Raw genomic sequence first — 23,150 nt, 5'->3', positions numbered from 1 at the left:
AAGAATAAATTAATTCATAAATACAATATTCAGAATGTGGAAAGAATGAAGGATAAAGTAGTGGGAAATCCATTGCTACCAGGTGGTCAGCCAGGTGGTAAGTACTTGTAACAGAGGGACAGAAAGAAAAGATTCAACATTGTACTCTGATATGGGGGTCTTTGACCTTTGCAAATTAGGATTAGTTTTACAAACTTACAAACTTGGTAGTTTTTGGATTTGTGGTGTGGTTTTTTGTTTTTCTTTTTAGTTGTGTTTTATTTTTCCTAAGTAAAAGAATCAGGGGTGGGGTTTTGTTTTGTTTGTTTGTTTGTGTTTTGTTTTGTCATTTTGTCATTTGTTTTTTGGTTTTTTTTAATGAGGAAAAAAGCTAGAATGATATTTTCAAAAATTAAATTCTGCTTCTGGACAAGATGGGCAATCACCTTTATGGATTAAATCATATATCTGAATGTTCCAGGGAAGTACTCTCTAAAGAAATGTACCTTTATATTTGTGAAGAATGTTAAAGAAAAAAGATGGAATGAAACAGTCTGACTGACAAAACCTGAATCGTATTTGTAAGTTAGCAATCTTTTCTAAAATCTCATAATAGCAACTATCACCAAAATATATGCCTGAGTTGCAAGAGATAATGTCTAGTTACAGAAAGTGTAGTGGAAGGTGTATGTGCAGTTACCTCTAGATGTTTATATAGGCTTTACTGCCATAAATAATGTAAGAAGAAACGAAGAGCTATAGACCAGAAGCTCAGATAATCAGTGTGTGAAGCCCATTGAATTTAGGAGGCAAATATATGTTCCTTGAGAGTTGAGGGCTTAGAGCAGCAGTGATTAAGCAATTTAATTTGAGTTTTCTGTAATGCCCACGAGAAGCTAAATAGGAAGAACTTATTTGCATTCCCTTCCGTGGTGAGCTGCAAGCATTTGTGATAAGTGATATAAATAAGTCTCATCACAACTTCACACTCTGATTTCATTTTTCACCCTGAACTGTCTTCTCATCTGTCAATTGCATTGGATCAAAGAACACTAACATCAGAATTTTAGACAGTTCCTCTGTACGTTTGCAACAAGGAAATTGTCAGCTTTACCCATCCTTATTTTTTCTCTCTACTCTTGGCACTGTAGGACCAATAAATATTTGTATTTAAAGGCAATTTTGGGAGAACAAAAATGTAATCATCTACAGAAGTCTCTTACTAACAATCTTCAATAATTATGAAAAGTTTTGAAAACACAGATTACTTTAATTGTGGTCATTTTATGAAAAAGAAATTATGATAAGAAACAAGTAATCCATTCTAGACTTAAACTTCATTAAATTAACAGAGTTTAATCTCCATGTAAATTTCATTAAGAAGACGGACATAAGACTACTTGAACATGGTCATGAAGCTGGCGACAGAAAAAAGCTCCTGAGTGAAATATGGTCAAAGATGTATTCAAAGATAAATAATGGAAATGGACCAACTCTAAACTTTATTTTAAAATACAGAGGCATCTTTCCAATCCTTGCTGTACATCGTCTTGTCTAAGCCTTCATTTTACTAAATTCTGCCTACATTTCTATTTCTTTCCATTTTTATTCCCCTTTTTCTTACATTTTCCATTCATCTGCCAAGTACTTCTCTCCTCAGAAATAACTACATATGTTACTAAACAGAAGGGATAGAGTGGGATTCTCCCAGTGAGGCTAGGAAGAAGGAGACAGAAATCTTACAATTCTTGTGAGAACAAGAACCTTGTTGACCTGCTTGCACAAGATAAAGATTAAGATGGGGAGGGGTGTGTTTATGGAAATAGGCATAATCCAGTGAATCAAGTCTTTCATACAGTTTTCCTTTGAACTGCTTGACAGCTCCATTTTATTTGATTTTTGGAATATTTTATTCTATTCTTTCACGTAAATTTTAGAGTTTTTCTACATCATTTGGAGAGAGAGAGAAGCTGAGGCTGCATCTTTGTTGCTGGTAAACCGCTTGACCAGCCTGAACTATTGAGAAATAACTGTATAGTGATTATGCAAATCAGATAAGCTCAACCAATGAGCGTGCAGAGAAACGCATAGCTTAGGAAAAAACCCATACAGGTACACATCAATAGCTGTTCAGTTCCTCTCAGTTCTGATTGGCTGGAGCATGTCTATTTCTGTGTGTTATTCTTACACTGCTGAAAAGCTGAGACATACAAGACTGATTCTCAAAATATTTGGAAAATTATCTTGATTGCCTAAAGAGTTTGGCTCTTTAAATGCTCAAGAGATAAATTTAGCCACCAAATTTAACCTTTTTCATGGACTAGAGTAATGCCTTTTCATTTATTACTGCTTACAGCTGCAGTTCAGTTGAGGAGGTGTACAATTAATAGCATAAAATGCATTTGGAAAAATTATGCCAATTCAAGAGGAAGTTATTGTCCATGACTATTACTAAAAGGTTTACAAATTTGTTATTTAAATTATTTGAATATTCTGTAAGATTAAGTTTTTACCTAAGGACTTCTGTAGGATGTGAGTTGTACTTCGTTTTAATATCTTACAGTATTCATTTTATATACAAACTGGTTTGAAGCAGAATTGAGATTATCCAAAGAACTCGTATACCAAACACTCTAAAATCCTGTGTCTTCAAAAAGAATCTTTTCAATATTTCTGAAATAACAGCAGTTCCCAAATCCCTAGCAACACATTGAAACTAAACCCCTGTTAGAAGCACTCCCATGCCATGTCACCCTCAATCACAGAGTTGCAGGCACAGGACTTTGAGTTTTGGGCTCCAAGTCTTCAGATAACAAAGTGACATGCAAGGAATTTGCCAGCCATAAAGTTTGTCCTGATTTGTAAAAATACTAAATATTTCAGATTTTTAATCATACAATAATTATATACTTTGAATCAGCTGCTTTGGGGCAAAAAGAGGGTTCTGCCATTGGTATCAATGGCTTTAGGAATAGCTAAACATCTCATTTTATCCTGTAAGTAATCACTATTTTTTTTACTGCCAATTATTTAAGTGGATTAAGGATCCTTTTCCTGTGGCTGTATGCAAAGGAGGTGTATGAGGGTCTTGCTAAGGAGAGGCAATTGCTGAAGGAAGTTAAAATTATCAGTAAAAGTATAACCAAAATCCCAAAGAGTCTGAAAAAAATATTAAGTTTCTGAAAAATTTTAAGTTCCTTGCCAAATGCTATTAATAAATTTGCACATAATAATGTTAATTAAGTTGAAATTATCTACATTTCTTTCTAGATATTTGTTTTTTAAAACAATTAGGAGTTTGTATTTATCCCTTAATTATATGTTATAACACAAAGTTTGCATCTCTAACAGTGGCAAGTAAAAAGGTCTGCTAAAATTAAACACGTGAACTTTCCAGTCCCTTCTTTAATACTCACCAAGCTTTGGAAAAATAGATCAAAAAAAGAGAAGAAATACTTCTCTGATATTCTAAACACACCAAGAACTACAGATTAATGAAGCTGCCAGAGGATTTATTGGTGTGGATTATATCAACAAAGAATTAGAGGATAAAGCTATAATGAATATTACTTCAAGGGGCTCAAGAATAGCAGTGTTTTTCAAAAGCCTAAGAGTCCTGTTGTCTTTTTTACTGATTAAGATATTTCTGATCGATCAATACAGATCTGTAGCCCTTGTGGATTTTGACTTCTTAAACATTTAAGAATGTATACCTTTTGATTTAATTATACCTTTTGTTTTAATCATTTATTATAAAATAGCATGTCTTAAGAATTTTGTACATGTTAGAGGTGGAAGACAAGATGGGATTCCTGGAGTCTGGGGTGGATCTCCATCCTGGCCCACTGCAGCAGAGTCTGTGCAGATTCTCAGCACCAGATTAGCCCTCTCATCCCAGCTGGATCAAAGGCAGACTGTGTGGTTCCCTGACTCCACATCAGCCACTCTGTGGGCTGGAGATGTTTTCCCACAAGCACACACATGGTACAAGCAATCTGGGCACACATCCCAGCACAGAGAGCAATGACTGTCTTGGCACCCAGAGGAACCAACAGCATAGCTTAGTCCTTTTCACCCTCACTGAATGACCAGGATGGAAGTTCCATAGTGAAGTATATACATCTCCCTGGAAAAATACAGTCTCTCCAGGAGCTGATTTAAAACCTTCAGTTTACCCAGTACACCCATACCCTTATCTCCTTCTTCAGACCTTTAGTTTATCCCTCTAGCAGGTGGCACTCAGACATTTTACAGCTGCAATTTAATGTAAGGTGACGTTCTCTAACATGTGAAGTCCTACAATCTGGAGTTCAAATAAGATAGCTAGAGATTCATATGAATATGGGATAAACTGCAATGGTCAAGCAGGACTCAGCCAGACAAGCACATCAACTAGAACTTGCTCAACTATGACTAATAATTATGTATGCATTTTACCCTCTTTTCTCCTGTATTCATTAATCTTAACTCATATTCAGCCCTCCATTTAGCCTGCTTTATTCTTTCCCCTATAAATGCCATAATAGGTCCTGTGCAGTCCCACACTGTTCCAAATTTCAGTTCCTCTTCCACCTCATGGTTACTTCTGTATCCCTTTAGTTTGTATGATGTTATGGAAAGAATTTCTTTTGTTGAATCATCCTAATGATTCTCCTGTGATAGTCCTGGGAGCAGTCAATTTTATACAGTTTTCACAGATTAAGTTACTAGGATTCCTGCATCTTTCATTTTTTTCTCTGATTCTCTTCTAGGACATTTTTTTGTGTTTAATTTGCCTAGCTTTTAGTAAAATAATCTGATATTATATAGAGAAAAGGAAAAAAAAACACCACCAAGAAACCCAAAAAACCAACCAACCACATCAACCCCAAAACACATCATAAAAAGCACACAAAATCATAAAGAAATAAATTAACAATGTAAATGCCTAAGATGCAGAAAAAAAGTGGAAGAAAACGTGAACTTCTGGAGACAAGGGGATGTGCCTTATAACAGCTGCATGTGTTCCAAAACTATCAGGCCTTTAATTTCCTGCTTAAAGATGACCCTGGTAAATCTCATGAGCAAATTGAAATAAATTGGTATATTTGTTAAATTCTGAGGGTTGCCAGCAGTAAAACAGAAGTCCCCTGCATAGTCTTCTCCCTATGGCATGGGATGCATTTGGGGAAGAAAAATATTTTCTTGAATAAATAATGGCAGGTGACTTTGAGAAAACTGAAGTTGTTGGACAGACAACCTAACAACTGCAGGCTGTTCCAAACCAGTCTCCTGTATAGTCTCCAGTCTCCAGTCTCCTGAAGACAGCCTGTATAATGTGATATTTGAAGGAAATAAACAGACAAAAAAGATGCTTTTTTGAATCAAAGCAAGATGGAAATTGCACCCTATTTTAATGTTCCTATTTCATGGAGAGAAGAAATGAAATACTGAAAATACAGATGTAGAAGCTTAAGCAGAAACCACGTTTGAATGACTGAAGAAATTGTGAGGAAACATGGATATCTAAAATGTGAAAAAAAAAAAATCAAACAAGAAGGGTTTTTTTTCCTTGAGGGCCTGGAAGCTGTAATTAGGGAACCAAGGTGATTAAGTTCACTTAAACTAAGATGACTTAAGCTAATTAAGTTCTGGAATGCAGAACTTACAGGGTATATGATGGACTTGCTCTTGGTAGAGATTTTAAGTCAAATTAAATGATGTACATAACAAAGTGCTCCCTGCTCTCATTTGGAACAGTATTTCAACTCATTTATGTGTATTTACAGAAACAGTGTTTTTTTCTTGCAGCACAATCTCTTGACTCTTAGGTATGCTACACTGCATTTTTGACAAAATTACCTTTCAAAATAGAGCAAATTGGTTCTTCTGAGAAAATTTCCTGTTAATGATTTGAGCTATTTAACCAAAATAAACAGGAAATACTCTTTCAGACTATTTAAATAAAGAGGTAGGATAGGTGTGGGGCTGTGATTAGGTTTTATCTTTTTCTGAAAGGACAAATGGTCACAGCTGCAGGTGATTCAGGATGAGTCAGCGCTGCCTTGCTGCTTGATGGCTTTCTCTAAGAGTTCAAGGTTTACAAAATAAAGAGCCAGGAAGGAGTTGTTCCTCAGTAAGGTCAGTAAAGTTTCTGCAAGACAGCACGTCTCTGTGGCATGTGGGTCTGCTTCACATCTTGAATAGTAAAGGGATGTTTAGTTTACATAGGTTGTATAACATATGTCATCTAATCAATTCTTTCAGTGCAGGTCTACAAGGTTTGGTGACACTCCAACTTCTTTTGTTTTCTATTTGCTTAGCATTCTGGAGACTAATCAACTATCCTCAATATATAATTATTCTGACTAAGAGCTCTTGTAGTCTCTAGCTGTCATTTCAGTAAAATCTGTGTCTTTAAAGAAATAATAAAAGCCTGTTATTATCCAATCCACATGAAATATTTTCAGTAGAGATACAAACAAATACTAGAGTTAATATAATATTTTTCTTTTCACACCAAAGTATTTTTTTAAATAAATCTGTTTTCAAATGACAATCTTTGGGACTGCATACACAAGGTCAGAATTATTAACTAAAAATAGTCATATATCCCAAAGTCTTCCTCTTAAATACCAGCTTTTACCATGGAATCAAAGATGAGAAAAAACGCATTTTCAGTGAAAACTTAAGTTATATTTGACTAAATATTCAGGTAATTCTTGCCTTACTTGCAAAGAAGAACACGTGTGCTGCCGTACAATAATGTTTCTGTAGAAGTTGTTTGGGATCCACAGCACAGACTCACTGATATCGTGCCAGGAATTGCCCAAATAAGAGCCATGAAATTGCTCCTGCTGAGTAGGCAGCATCTGCTCGGTCAGCCTTTGGGAAGGTGGCAATGAACAATCACATCTGCCTTAGACACCCTTACACCCTCACTTTGCTGTGATGGAAGGGATCGCTCTAAGTGCACGGTGTGCCACAGAACACATGGGGTTGCAAGATGCCTCTTTAGGCTGCTCACCGCCTCCTACAGGATTTTGGGTTGTGGGGGCCAGCCTGTGGTGGTCAGTTTGAAGATGCTGGGACCAGGACTGCATGAGGGCCAAGATGTGGTTGAAGAAGCCCAGAACTAATTATCCAGGACCCTCAAATGCAGGGGTACAAGGAAAGATCAGCAAGCAGCCAAGGTTGGTCACAGCATGGAGTAGTGCGCTCAGCTGCCAGAGCACTGTCCTGTGACAGATGAACAAGGTGAGCAGGTTGGGGCTTCACTGAAAGTCTGGTGATCTTCAAATGCAGAATAGGAATTCAGGTCTGAGGTGAAGCCAGAATTCCAGTCAGTCCATTGCTCTCGGGGCCTTGACACCAAGAAGGAATTTAAACAGAGTGTTAGCCACTTCTGTCTTTTTTGGTCTTGCTCTTCAAAGTAGTATATTGATTAAAGCAGAGTCCTCTTTTGAGTCTATGGTGCTTGAACACTACTTTATAGGTTTATATTTTTGTCTCCAAGAAAGAGATGTGTTTTCTTGCTGAGTTGCAAAAATGTAACAGCGTGATGCACGAAATATCACAGCAAAGTACAAAACATGAATACCTGGCTGTTGATTTCTTTGAGTTTTTTATGTTGCTCTAGAAGGGTACATTATCAGAATATAGAAAGCTGCAATCACAGCTGTTTTTCCATAGATTAATAAAATAGAATAACAGCCAGAATCAGTAGACAGACCATTTCATTTCCACTGATTATGAATTGGAAATGATTCCACATTTGCCTTTAGCTCTTCTACTAAGATTGTTCAAAATGTCTGGTTGTTGTGTCATCTAGTGTAATCACTCTATTATATTCCACTGACCTGTAATAAATTTCCATGGCCAGCTAGTAAAACTGGGCTTTTAACTTTTCATACTGTAGTAGATTCTTGCAGGCTTACTGCTGTGCTTTAGTTTTCCTTGTTCTGTTGTAGTAAAAAAAGAAGTCATAAAAAGAAAAAGAAGCATTATCTCAAGAAAATTTAGATTTTTTTAATTTACATTTTAAATCATTTGCATTGCAGTGATACAGTCAGTATTTCTCTTGTGCTAGACATTTACTACGAGAAATAATTGCATGTAATAATTGCATGTAAACAAGATTAATTGCCTAGGCGTCTACAAAAGATTTTACTGATTTCCAACCTTATTTGAATGCATAATCTTATGACGGTGGTGTTATAGCTAATTTCTCTCAAAATGATCTGGCTGACCTAAAAGAGAAAACCTAAAGTGAAGCTGTTTGGTTATAGTGTAGGTGATCACAATACTATTTCCTACTAGTACCTGTGCTTCAAGCATAGGGAAATGACATGCACGGATCATTTTCAGGTAGCAGATGTCTTTCTTCTGAGGAAAACAAATGGAGGATACTGCATGTTAATTTACTGTAAAACTGAAATGAGTGGCATGAAGTACTAGAATACTTTCTAGTTTTGCAGGATACATGTTTTCTCTACTGTCTTTTGATTTTAAAATGTTCACCAATGCTCTCCAGTGTCTGAAGAAAGTCACCTAGGAAAGGATTCCACAGAAATGAGCAAATTGATGAAGCAAACTCAATCTGTAACTTACTGGATGAGTTAAATGTGTGAATTTCTAAATTTAATGGAAACCTAGCCAATATAGTCATGAGCCTTGCAGGCTATTTCTTATCTCCTGAAGTAAATATGTACTCAGCTGGACAGCAATCTAGATTTTACTGACAGTTAAAGGCAAGTCACTTCCTAAATATAGTCATCACTGCAATTTGAGAAACCCTAAACAGGACTTCCTTTGGTCATTGGTTTCCCATCCCTCGCTGAGTGTTAGCCTGACAGTCTACTAACAAGGATAGTCAAGGACAGCAGCGTGTTGCAGAGACATTCATTCTCTTACAGTGGCTATAAAGGGTGTGTAAGTATGTCAGCCCAGATAAAAACAACCATGTTTGGACAGAAATATTCCACGCGTTACATCTACAGTACCTGTCCTACAGAAAAGAAAAAGAGGGTCAGATGATGTTCTGGGATACGAAAGATTGATTTGAGCTCCTACTTTTTTTTGCCTACTTTTTTTTCCTGAATAACTACAAGCTCTTACATGTCCCAGATGTTCTCTGGGTTGAAAGATAGTAGGAATTACGACTTTCTCAATATTTATTATTCAAATTCTTCCTAGTTTTGTGCAATATTGAAATGCAGACAAATGAAGAGAAGGACCCCATAGACTAGTGGCAACTCTCTGGAACAGACTAAGCGTGTACCCAAACTAGTAAATTAATCAGACTTGTGGCCTTCCATCAGCAAAATTATGAACACTTACAGAACAGTCCAAATCCATGATAAATTCTTTTCTTTTAACTAGGTAACCGTATCCAAATTATGTATTAGGAAAGATGCTTCATCATAAATGTCAAGGTGTGTCAGGACATTATTTGGGAGTGCTGACTGGTCTAGGACAACACCAAACCAGTATTATTCCAATTTAATACTATGGGGGACTAGATTTGAGCATCTAGGAAGCTAGTTACATTTCCTAACACATGTTTAATTTACTAATAATGACAGTCTCATGTTACATTCTGTATTTCAGAGATAAAGTATGTCTTATTAAGTATATCTTATACAAAGTAGAATATGGCACATTCCACCAGTATTCACATTGTATGCCTGATTTTTATCTACCTAATTTTAATTTAATTACTTCTATCTTTGTTTCAGAGAAATTATCTGCCAAGAGTGTTTTATCATTGATTGGGCTCTGAACTTCTGAACTTTAGAAAAAAACCAGCACAAAATAGAAAATAATACTGCACAGGGAAAGAGGCTTTCTCAGGAAAGAACTTGGTCTGGGATTGTGCACAAACAAAACCAGCAAAACCTAAGCGGCACAATGGGTGAGCACATTAAGGAATGTTTAGGTCTGTATGCCACATAACATCATGCTCGTCAAAGAGAAAGGGGGCAATAATGTGACAGTGGTGGTTTAGAGGGTGGGAGCTCCCTGTAGAGCAGCCTTGGGGCATGGAAGCCTGTCAGGGTCACCTACAAGCTCGCAGGAGCTGCAGCTGAAGCTAGGTCTGAACAACTGCTAGACCAGTAGTGCCAGTGCTGTGCTTGTTGGTCCACACTCCTGGAGTGTGTGCATTTGAGCTGTGTTTTCAGCTCAAGTGCAGGTCAGAACCAGCTTGCACCATGAAGTTGTATGTTACCAACACTATCCCTACTCAAACCCCTCTCGTAAAGGAGTTTTTTAGTAGCTTCTCTACTTCACACACTAGTAGTCTTGGTCGTTCACACTAAAAAATGTAGTGCTGTCTTTCCTTCTAAAACTTCTTTTTCCATGCAGTTATGGAACACCAAACAGTTCCATTTGGTGTTCATTAAGTTCCATTAAGTAATATTAAGCAATAACAGGCAAGAATGAGTCATTGGTGTAGATGTTTAAAGGTGTGTTAGCATCTCAAAGTTATTCCACTGAGAACCTGACAAAGAATCTCGTGTGAAGACTCATGCTGAAAATTATTAGATGAGATAATCATTGACTTGAGAATGAAAGAAAAAGACAAGATAAAACATCAAATCTGTTGTTTGGTGAAGGCAGACAGAACATATGGCACAAGTTAAGAATTATCAGAAATACTTTTTTCTTCATGCACTGAATTAATTTGAAATTTGGAATGGTGAGCCTACCTTACTGATACTCTGTTTTTTATTCCAGGCAACTCATCTTCAACAACCAGCACAATCTTTTTAAAAAGCAGAAATTTCTAAAGAGAGTCACTTCTGCATTGCATTATGCTTGATTACACAACTTTTTGTGTCTTTTGTCACATGTTTATAATAATGATAGTTTTTCCTGTTATCATAATGTTGGACTTTAATCACATAGCGTGGACTCCCATGGTGAATTAAATATAGAAAAAATATGCAGACCAGTCACCTGCAACTGGATGAAGTTCAAGGACTTGGATTAGTGAAAACACACTGTGCAGACATGGGTCACAATTTGTGTAGAATTCTTATCCTCTAAAAGGCTGAAACACTAATTTCTGGATATATTTACTTGCACTCATAATATTATTCCTGCCAATAAATAATTTTCTGTTGCAAAACTGTTCATAAAGTGTTTGAATTTTGAAAAAAAATATAGGAGAAAGACCAGCTGAAGGATATACAGTGGAAATCCTTGTAAGGCCTAACATGATTTGAATAAATCATTTGGGAGATGAAAAGTATATGAGTGTATCAAATGTGCATCCAAATGTGTTAGTAGTGGAACAACACGAACAATTTATTCATACTGGAATAAAGGATACTATCACCGTGGAGGCCCAACCAGGAACACAGACTGGGGACACAGATCTGGGTGCAACAAGAGCAGCAGGGCAGAAGACCTGCCCTTAGTTTATTTTTCCATTATATACCTGTGGCAAGGTGACCATGGATTGGAGAAGGGTATCGCCACCTCTCCTGTCACATTGGTCCAGGAGGCTGTCATTCAACCTCCCCTTGTCTTGGAGAAAGTATTCATAACATTGCCAATATTTACAAAACATGGTCCTGTGTTTACAATTCACCAGCGTGAGAAACTGCACGTTTCTCCTTTAATATGAACGCTTAGCAAACCAGGAAAATTCATGGCAACATCTCACCCTTTTAAGTATATTAAAAAGAAAACAAAAAAAGAAAAATGAACAATTCTATGACAGGAAAAAAGAAAGAAAAAAAAAACCTGTATAAAGTTCACCGACCTTCATTTAGGTGACGGTGTGAGGGCTACATGTTGGTCTGATTCTGCCTTTGCTACCCAGGGTTTCACCCTGAACCCCTTGCAATAACCTGCTCAAAATATCTCAAGCATAGTCTAACATAATTCAACCAACACCCTCATATTTTTAAATTTTTATAAGATACAAGGGAATATACGGTGCAAAAGGCAGGAGCATTCCAAGAAAAATTTTACCACTCAGTTGAAAATTCTGAACCCCAAAAGTTCTGTCCCAAAACCACAACCCCCAAACAACGTGCCCTTTCCCCACAGAGGTCACAATGGCTACCATACATAAAACTGAGCCGTAGCAAACAATTCCTCTGAGTCTATGATTAACAGTCCGCTGGCTCTCAGCATCACACTGCTTCAGTCAGTCCTTGTCCAGCAGCTCCACAGGATCCAAAGTCTCTATGGAGGCCATATAGGAAAAGAGAGGATGCCAGTCCGTGTCCATGTCAATCAGATCTCGAAGAGGCTTCTGTGATGGGTGGCACTAGGGTGGCACAGGGTGCACAAGGTTTCAGGATCAGTCCAATGCACCTGAGGCAGCTCAGCAGACTTTCAGCGGCCACCTTCTTAGCATGGATCGCAGAACCTGAGGATAGAGAACTTAGAAAACACAAATTGAGCAATTGACTTTTTCTCAAAGAATGCATGCAACATAGGATGTGGACGTAGAAACCCACTGCAAGGTCCAAAGAAAACTGACCGTAGCTATGTGGCAACATCAACACTTCCTACACTTGAGATGATGGCTGTACACCAGCCAGAGAATTTTGCTCTTGTTCTAGAGCTTGGGAAACTGTTTCGTCCCCCTGACGTCTTCGTCTTTTTCTTCGCCTCCGAGTTTTCGGGCTTGGCGTGGGCTCAGCATGACCCACTGCTTTGCATGTTTCTGCAGTATGGTCTGAACCCACACCTTGTGCGCAGAAAAACAAGGGAGTCACTTTCTGTGCCTCCTTTTCCTGTTCTCCACTAGGCTGAATATCTGCCTGTGTCTCATGTCCATCATTCTGCCTCTTTTCTGCCGGCTGTGAAGCAGCCGTTGGGGTCATCACCATACAATCACAGGTGTTTAGAACTGCACAGGTCTGGACCATCTCCAGGATATTAGAAGTCTCCGGAATGGTTTCCAGGAGCCTCTGGCAAGCCAAATTAGCATGGCTTCTTGCTAATTGCTCCAAAATTATCATTGTCAAAGTTATATCCTCGACTCTCGTCTTTAAAAAATGCATCAGACGCGATATAAATTCATTAAAAGCTTCCTCTGGCTTCTGTGCTATGTCTAAGAAGTCTTCCTTTGGGGAGAAGGATAACTTGGTTTTTATCAATGCAGATATCCCTATGTATCTGCACGAATCTAAAACCATGAAAGAAAGGCCAGCTTGCACATCAGGGCAAGCATATTGACTCCTCCCCATAAGTAGGTCAACTCCGACCCCAAACAAGGGATCGTCTCGAGGCAGGTGGCTATTTTCGACAGCCATTTGTCCAGCTAGGAATTTCCAATTTCTTTCAAAGGTAAAAACCTGTTGAGGTTCAAGCATCATTGTTGCAAGACCTCTTATTACATAAGGAAAGATCAGATCCTCAAATTCTGCACTGATCCATTGAATTGCCTCAGTGAAGCTTATATTATCTTCTGCCACGTCCCTTGATAAGGGAAACGGGACTGCCCATGATGGGTCATCATGGCTATGATGCTGTGGAACCACGTCCACAGCTCCCTGAACTGGCTCGGGCAAAGCTGCATCTTCAGGCAGCAGCTCTCTTAGGTCAGCAGCCTGGTTCACCTGGGATGCAGAACTAAAAGCCTCATCCGATTTCACGACAGGGAAAGCGTGCACATCAGACAACGCTTTTGCCCCGTTATCATCTCCCACAGCCGACCCGGCCCCGTAGGGGGGGTGGGCGGGGGACAGTGACTCGCTCAGACTCCTCTCTGAGCAGGGGGGCGATTGTCGCGCTGGGCAGGGAGGCGTGGCCGACCGGCCACAGCCTTCAGCTCCTGCCCGGCCAGCCGATGGGTCGGTGGCCGGGTCCAGAGCCGGCAGCAGCTCTGCGGCTCCAGCGCTCGGCCCCGTCCCCTCTGAACGGAGGGGGCATGCGGCGGGGCCGCGCGGCGGCGCGGGGGGGCTGTCCATCGCGGGTGGCCCCGCAGCAGCGGGCAGCGTTGCGCCCAGCCCTCCCCCCGCGGCGCCGGACCAGCACCGGACGCGTGGGGCGGGGCGCGGCGCGGCGGGCGGCGGCGGCGGCTCCGCTGCGGGCACCGCACAGACCGCCGGCGGCGGCGACCCCGCGCACAGCATTTGGCGCGGCGGGGGGACGGGGCAAGGAGGGGCCGTCCCCGCCGGGCTCGCCTGCCGAATCCTGCGCGGAGCAGGTCGCGGCGGGGCGGGGCGGGCCGGGGAGGCGGCGCACGGCGGCCCCCCCGGCTCCCCGCAGGGGGCCCGAGGCGGCGCGGCTCCGCGCGGCAGCTGCAGGGCGGACCCCGCAGCGGTGGCGGGCAGCGGGGGGGTCGCCGCGGCACGGCGGCCCGGGGCGGCGCGGGCGATCCCCCGCGCTCGGCGTGGGACCCGATGCCGAGCGCTCCGCCCCCTCGGCACCCCAGCTCCCCGCCCGGGCAACCGCGCGGAGAGCGGACCGAAAAAAGCTTCCCCGCCCTTCCAAAAACCCCGCTGGGCGCGCCCAACCCCCGACATGGGGGTGGCGGTCTCCTGCATCGGCTCTAACCCTGCATCAGAGCAATCCTCGTCAGAAGCGACGGAGCTCACAGGGGAGCCAGTGCTGCTTCCTGTCGAAAACCCAGAATCAACTTCAAAGTCTTCTCCAGCCTCTTTTAGAAGTGGGAAGACTGTTGTCCATGCCCGTAAAAGAGTGCCTGCCTTAGAGTTTCCGTCAAGGACGGCAGAGAAAAGGCTTTTTCCCAGGGTTCTCCATGGGCCAATATAAAGTGCCTTTTCAGCAGTATAAAAAATTCCAAGTTTCTTTCCCCAGCTAAGCAGTTCTCTCACGTGTTTCCTGGTCAAGTCAGCGTCACAGGACAACAAAAAGGAGTGGAGCAGTTCCATCATCAATCGTTCCTCTGAGAACATCGTGGGTTTCTTCTTTTTGCAGCTGTAGAAGGCAGATTTTTTTTTTTTCTTCTTCTTTTTTCTTTCCTCACTAGCTTGCAACTTGACCACGTATAGGCGCCAGTTATCACCGTGGAGGCCCAACCAGGAACACAGACTGGGGACACAGATCTGGGTGCAACAAGAGCAGCAGGGCAGAAGACCTGCCCTTAGTTTATTTTTCCATTATATACCTGTGGCAAGGTGACCATGGATTGGAGAAGGGTATCGCCACCTCTCCTGTCACATTGGTCCAGGAGGCTGTCATTCAACCTCCCCTTGTCTTGGAGAAAGTATTCATAACATTGCCAATATTTACAAAACATGGTCCTGTGTTTACAATTCACCAGCGTGAGAAACTGCACGTTTCTCCTTTAATATGAACGCTTAGCAAACCAGGAAAATTCATGGCAACAGGATACAACTAATATTTTTAAAATATTTGTATCTAATTCTTATAAGGAAATATACCACTGATAACTAAATATATCCCTATTGATGTAGGGATAACTTTACCTGCTTTGCATTAGCTCTGACTCATTGTATAATGTCTCCTTGCAGTATCAGCAAACACAGCAGCCAGCCATACAAACTACAGTAAAATTATTGCTTCAACTGCCTGACAGTTCTCATCTTAACTTCCTTGCTTTTATCAATATTTTATTTTTAAATGGGCAGATCAGGAGAAAGTACAGTCTAAGCAGACGGTTGTCAGAAATGTGCTTACCACTGTAATGCAATTGAGAGTTCAAGACTGAGTGTTTGCAGCTTGGTACAATATAAAATATTCCCACATTAAAGTGCAAAAGAAATCAAAGTTGGAGAATATTTTATAAGCTGTAATTCACTCTTTAGAGTTTATGTTTTAGAAACGTTAAAAACAGAAAGCAAAAGCTAAGGACTATGCCAAAACCTGGAACTAAAAAAGACACTGTGATGAAATAGACACTGAAGCTTCAGATCACATATGTGAACTTTCTAATTAACTTTCTAAACAACCTAGAACACTTGATCCTGCTGAAGCAAAAGTAGTAAGATTAATTAGATTAAAAATACCAGAATATTAAGCTATAAAACCAGCAAACTGACGTTTTATTTCTAAGTACTTTCTGCCAACAAACTGCAATCTTTTCTTGTGACATTTCCAGTGTTACTGTTATTCAGGGATTCAATTAGCAAACAAAAAAATCTGAATTTATGTGGATAATTTGCATATTTTGAATTCAGATTAAGTATCCACTGACACTTGTAGAACTTCAGGGAGTAGAAGCAAAAACATAAAGAAAAGAATAAGAAACTATTATTTCCAAACTATGTAAGTCCAAATCTATTCAAAAAACACTAACAAGTATATTCTTAAGACCTCATAGTAAGCCCCCAATAGATCAGAGGATGCCTGCTTCTATTCTTACATCTTTAAAATTCAAAGGCTTGCTACAGGAATGGTGAATGTATGATGAATAGATGGGTATTTGTGCATGCCATACAGTAAACATAGATCTATAGTTGAATTGTTACCTTAGAATTCCCTCTTTAAATTTTCCTCACTTGGTAGATATAGCCACAAGTACTGGTCATACATAGAAGACATTTTTTACCTATTATAATGCTTTCAGAGTGGCTCAGTGCTTCTCAGTATTTATAACTAGGTTGGGTTTGACAGATGGGACAGATGAGTGGGAATGATCATGATGCAAAGGTGAGGATCAAGTTTTGAGTAGGAAAAATGCCTTTGAAAGAATACTGGCATTTAAAGATTCTTCTAATATGACAGGGTTCTAACACATGGTTTTGGATATATATGGTAATGAAGGATGTCAGTGATTATGAGAATTTCTTTTTGTTGCCAGCCCTTCTGCAGAGATTTCATTCTCTCTTCATCCTCCTCCCTATTCTTTGCAAGTTTTTTTCAATGCCAGAAACAACCCCTGTTTATTTTTGTGAGGACCATGAAGGAGGGAGTCAAGCTGCTTCTAGTTCTACTGCACAAAAATAAAAAGAAAACCAAAAGAGAACAGCTAAGAGGCTTCAGGGTTTTCTGCTCTACTTTTCTCAGTGTTGAAGTTGACATGGTTAAGGACAAATGGAGAATACATAAACACAAAATCCTTTCCCCGTCCCTCAGCAGAAAGAGCAATGGCCTGTGCAAACAGAATGTGAGGAAAGAGGAGGGCTCAGTCTAAGCAGACCCAATCTTCTCAGCCAAAGGTGAAATAGGCAGGTGATTGCATTAAAAAATGGCATGCTTTGGTCCTGGTTTTAGTCAGACATATTTATTTTTCACATATAACTCCCTTCTTGATATCTTCGTCTGCTCCTCTTATTCCCATTTATTTTCACAGCAAGTAAGTAAATTTATTTCCCTTGTTTCTAAAAGTAGTCTCTACCCAGAAAATAGCTGTTATACAAGCCTCAGCTAACATATTCCTTAACTCTTCTTGTTACCACTTGGTTGTTCCCTCTGGTGACAAGTTCTTTGAATAATATTCAGTTGTTAGCTTTAGAATATGACTACTGCTTTTTCAGACTAAATTTTAATCAGGAACATAAACTACTGATTAAACATAGAAGGAAGTTTCTTGGATATGGTATTGTTGTTCTCTGTGTGGGAAAAAATAGTGTATTTAAGGACTTGTGCTTGAAAGTGTCAAAAATATGGAATGGTTGTTGTTTGGGGTTGGACCTCCATAAAATAATATTGTAGAGTGAAAGAATATCTGGTGTCTCATTTAATTCTGTTGAGTATTTGAACCCTGTAATTTCTTTCTCTTGCAGATACTCAAAGGCTCTATGTGTATGCTCATCATTGAAATTTCCATGTCAGTGTTTGCAGTCCATTCTGCCCAGTAGTTACCTTACGACCAGATAATCTGTCCCAAGTTCCTCATGCATATTCTTTAACTTTCCAGCAATATAAGATCCAACTTTTTAACACTCCAGAGGGCCTCTGCAACACCTTTCTTATTTTGAAAGTCTCACAAAATATAATCTTTCTTTCTTATTTTTTGTAAAGATGTCTTTACAAAAGCTCTTTGGTAATTTTTATTAGTGTCATTAACAATAAACAAACATATTTTTAATATCAAAGGTCAATCTCTTACCAGTTTTGCACTATTTGATAGTCATTTATACCTATAAAGCATGAGTGTAAGCTACTAACATAAACTGGAATCATTTTATAACCACTTAACATGGATAATTGGCAGTAAATAGTGCAAGGTAATGGAAATTTAGGTGATAGACATGGAATTATATTAAAAAAATCAATGAAAGCTCTTCCAAATTACAACCATGGCATAAAAAAAATAGAACAAAATCGATAAACTTAAAAATACCCTTCATTGTCCTTTAAAGTGCTAAGTAAAAAAGGAAAAAACCCTACATCATAACTTTAGTACCAGAAAAACCTGAGCTGTTACACAACTGAGATGATAGTGATTTCCAGAAGCATGAGTACAATATTGCAGTTCTTTTTTTTAGCTCTGATGTCAAAATTGAGGTTGAAGGTCCCACTAGATTTCAATTGTTGCTGTTTATTAAAAAAAAAAACCTGTTTGAACCTATAAGGCTAAGCTAAGTAACAAAAAATTGTCATTACTTACCAAAACTAAAAATCAGATAGATAATTGCAGAAGGAAAAAAAAATAATAAAAGCGGGGGGGGGGGGGGGGGGAGAGGAAGAGGAGGGCAGGGAGGGAGAGGTGACAGAAAATCAACGGTTCCTATTGGTTTTCTAAGTCTCCATTTAACTATGTTCAGTAATTAGGTAAATATATGTTAAGTAATTAAGTTTTTTGCTTTTTGCTTTTTTAATAAGGTAATAGGAACATAGAGAACTGTGATATAATAATAAACATAACAAGAATTAATATATAAATAAATAGAAAACTGATACGCCGATTGTACTACTAATTCCTGTTCATTCAGTGAGAAACTTTGTTTAGAAATATTGTTGAAACTACCAGAGCATATTCATTGAGTGCAGTGAAGTGCTGCAGAATCTCAACCATCTGACTTGGAATTTAGCTCCAGCTTGTCACATAGTACACCCAAACAGAGACTGTAGAGAATTTCAAGATGTGTTAACAGCAGGTTGGACAGATGTTCTGATATCATCTGTGTCCTGCTGTTCACTGATGAAATTACTCTTTTATGCCTTAAGAAAGTGAGTGAATCAATGTACATAAAATGGAATTTCTGAGATGTGATTATGTGAGACATGCAATGTGAGGACAAGATGTTGGGGTGCCAACAGGACAGAGCAGTGGAACTCAGCACATTATGTATTTTTGCAGAATAAAATACCTAAAATCTTTGATGAACCTATTCTGAGAAAATGCCTAGAGTGTCCTACCCATCTTTGAAAGAAAGCTCAAAATTCTATTTTTAAGTAAAAGAAATCTGCTGCCTGTCTTGTCATGTGTTTTGTTTTAAACCCAACTGGAAATTAAGCACCACACAACCACTTTCTCAACTCCCCTTTCTTCCCCTGCCCAACCTGGTGAAATCGGGAGGAGAATCAAATAAAACTTGTACATTGAGATAAGAACAACTGAGTAACTGAAAATAAATTAAAAGTCAATAAAAATGGTAAATTGGTAAATAATAGTAGTAATTATAGGAAAAAGCCCCAGTGTTTCACAATGCAATTGCTCAATGGCTGCTGACTGATACCAGGTCCCCCATCCCAAACCCTAATGGGCCACCCTTTGGGTAACTCCCACCTGTTCATACACTGGGCATGACATTCTGTGGTGTGGAATATCCCTTTGGTCTGTTCAGGTCCCCTGACCCAGCTGTGCTCCCTCCCAGTTTCTTTTGCATTTCTCCTCAGTAGCAGAGCATGAGAAAAGAAAAAAAAAAAATCCTTGACTTAGGATAAACACCACTTAGCAAAATCCAAAACATCAGTGTGTTATCGACACCATTCTCATTCTGAAACCAAAACAGAGCACTGCAACAGTCACTGAGAAGAAATTAACTCTAGGTGAAACCACAACTACACATTAGAAAAAGAAAAGAAAGAAATTCAGCAAAACAAAGCAAACAAAAAAGCCCGAAAAAACACCACTTTGTGCCTAAAGACGAAATCTGTATCTGTCTGTTCAAGGTACGTCTGTGTTCAAGCCTTAGTGAGGGGGAGTGTAGTGTTTATGGACTACAGAATGAGAAATTTGAATGGTCATATTAGTTTATGCAAACACTGAGAAAAAGGGATAAGATATTTCAGGAAGCTGTGAACATTATGTGGAAAAACCAATAGTGAAGTGAAACAATAACTAAGAGGGAGTGTTGAGATCGAGGAAGCACATCATGTAACATTAAATTATTGAAGCAAACAAATTGTTGGATACCAAAATGCTAAATGCAAATGAAATTAGATCTCACTAAACAGAAAGAGTGAGACAAAGATGAAAAAGACGGTGAAAAAATGGTGCTCTTCAAAGACAACTTACAAGTATTTAACAGAAGAACCTATTATCAGACAAGCAGACAAAAGAAAAGAAAAAAAAACCTTCATAGAAAAAAAATACCAGTTTTAATTAGTTGGGAAAAAAACAGAAATATAGTCAAAATATAAAATTAAATGAGACAGCTAAAAATATGGAATGCTGAAGATTTCCGAAAGCAGCAGGGTTCCCAGAGCTAACTTTGACTACAAAGTTTGTAAATCATGGCAATCTGCAAATGATTTGAGTATAGTAACTTTGCAGCACTTGTTATTTCCAATTTCTGTGACAGCAGGCTAATCCTTTGCTGGTTTATCAGGAAATAACTTCTTTTTCATCCGGTTGTCAGAAAAATACATTTTTAGAACCTAAGTTTTTCTTCAGCGTACACAATTTCTGACTATAATACTTATACTATGCCATTTCCTACTTTCAGTATTTATAAGGTCTTTCAGAATGCTTAGAATATTAGAGCTCTGTATTTCATTAACCTGAGTGACAGAATTTGTTCCAAATCCGATTACAGCAAATGAAAGAAGAGGAGACTTGATCTGTCCCTTTTTTCATTCAAAACAAACAAAAAGAAATTGATCTTTTGCCTTGAAATATATATATATACCCATTCTGTATATTTGACTATATATCTCAAAGTTTATTTATATTTAGCTGATGACAGATCTAAATTGTAGGACTCTACATTTGAGTTAGTCTCATCTCATTGCAGAGAAATAGGTTGCTCCTGGACAACATTCCTGTAAACATAAAATAGCTACCTAAAAGAGTTCAGTTGCATTGTATTTATTGTATACCATTACTTTTTTTTTTTACTTTTTTTTTTTTTTCTTTTTTCTTTTTTCTTTTTTCTTTTTTTTTTTTTTCTTCTTAAGGCCCTGAGATGGAGAGTCCCAAGTGTTTGTTTGAAGTAAATCTCACACAGCTTGTTTGGAATAGGACATCCCTACTAGTTGCCTGATAAAATAGTAGGGAAGAACAAATGTTTCTTTCCTTCTCACATAAAGAACAAATACTGATAAGAATTCTTTTTCACTTACTGTCTGTCAACAGGAGATATTTGCAAGACACAGCTGCTCACTCTAAAAACATCTAAAACATCTTTTGCTCATGAAGGAAAATGATGAGACCAGGTGAAAAAAAAAAAAAAAGCCAAAATTGGCCACTTCCTTTAGATTTTCCCTTTCTACCTGGCACATCTATGACTTCTATTAATAGATTAATCATTTTATCAGCATCCATGATATTGTATTCATGGTTCATGTACTTGTCCTGTACTTTGGAAGGCTATATTTAGATTTCCAGTGAACCTGTCCTCATGGTATGTTAACAACTCCTCAGAATCTATTTTGGTCCCTTGAGTTTATCTTTTGCTCTGCTCTAACCAATTTACACCATGTGTATCAGTGTAGAGTCAGCTAGAACTATTTCCATCACCATTGCAGAATAACAGAATGGATCAGGTTGGAAGGGACCACTGGAGGTCATCTGGTCCCACCTCCCTGCTCCAGCAGGGTAATCCTAGAGCACCTGGCAAAGTAGGGTGTCCACATGGTTCTTGAATGTCTCCAGTGAGAGAGACTCCACAACTTTTCTGGGAAATCTGTTTGAGTACTCAGTCACTTGCACAGTGAAGAAGTTCTTCCTTATAATCAGGTGGAACTTCCTGTGCATCACTTTCTGCCTCTTACTCTTACCTCTTACTCTTAGAGAGTGTGTGAGTTTGCTGGTATTTCCATAAATACCTTATGTGAGAAAGAGTAGTCAGTGAAGGCCTTACATCTCTTTTGTTTCTCTGACTGTAGATTATTAACAAATTCAAGCTCTGCTCGACTGTTTCCCAAAGTCCGAAGAGATCAATAATGCTACTACAACATATCTCCAAGGAAAGCCTCCTATTTTCCACATTGTCACTACAGCAGACTGGTTTAGTTGAACTGCTTCCTTGTTTGCATTGTTTTTCTGGGCTGACAGAAAGACATAATTCTTATGCAGAAGCTTCATTATGCCAATATTTTAGCATTTCTTTTCTTTCCTCATGGAATCTTTCATTATTACCTGATATATTTTTCGTGCTCCTTGGAACAAACTGTGTTACACAGTTGTGTTGGAACAGATTACAGCACCTGTCCCCAAGTTCTTGTCGCACACTATATACCAGAATATTTCCTGCACACAGGTGTGTGCTTTTGCTGATCCTTACTAACCCTGTCTATTGCATTTCTAGCTCAGTGAACAATGTTGTTCCACTTCCTGTCACATATCCTACCATATTTTTCTCTTCTACTAGAAAATCCTTTTTCCTGATAACGAAGAGAATCTAATACATTAACCTACCAATGTCTTTCAAAATTATCTGCAACATTTCCAAATAGTCTTCCTGGAACTAAAAATATCCCCTAAGTTTAAGGAGATTCCTTTCCTTGTGATAAATTAATTTGGCAGATAAAGATGATCCCTTTCTTTTTCTGAATAGGACAATAAACCATGGACTATCTACATGTTCCGTTGACCTGAATGGTAAGAAAAAATGTTGGGCTAGTATGTGGTAGAAGAGACCTAAATAGATAGTCAAAACTCAGATTCTTCTAGTTTACTCTGCCATTTTTGGAATTATTTTGCATTTCACATGTTAACCACAGGGATAAAATCAGATGAAAGTGATACTTAGAGTTCACCTTTGAATTCATCATAGTGATATTTTTTTCTAGTGTGACATACCATATTCTATATGTGGATCTCATTCTTCAAAGAAAGAGATACCACAGTATCCTATAATAATATACCATCCATGGTATTTTGGTGCTGTAGGACTCTTTTTGATTTA

General features: G+C 38.8%; 1 protein-coding gene across 1 annotated transcript in view; it reads right to left on the bottom strand.

Moving 5' to 3' along the window:
* The window catches only part of LOC134547977 (uncharacterized), a 264,114-nt gene extending 248,843 nt beyond the window's left edge, over positions 1-15,271 (bottom strand). Inside the window, exon 1 of the mRNA XM_063392203.1 lies at positions 11,294-15,271. Coding sequence (XP_063248273.1) covers positions 12,486-14,843 — 2,358 coding nt within the window. The 5' untranslated portion in view covers positions 14,844-15,271 and the 3' untranslated portion in view covers positions 11,294-12,485. The remainder of the gene's footprint in view (positions 1-11,293) is intronic.
* Between the last annotated feature and the right edge of the window lie 7,879 nt (positions 15,272-23,150).

Source organism: Prinia subflava, chromosome 3 (genome assembly GCF_021018805.1).
Source record: "Prinia subflava isolate CZ2003 ecotype Zambia chromosome 3, Cam_Psub_1.2, whole genome shotgun sequence".
Classification (NCBI taxonomy): Eukaryota; Metazoa; Chordata; class Aves; order Passeriformes; family Cisticolidae; genus Prinia; species Prinia subflava.
Note: the sequence above shows the minus strand (reverse complement) of the source record. Positions and strands in the feature narration are given on the sequence as shown.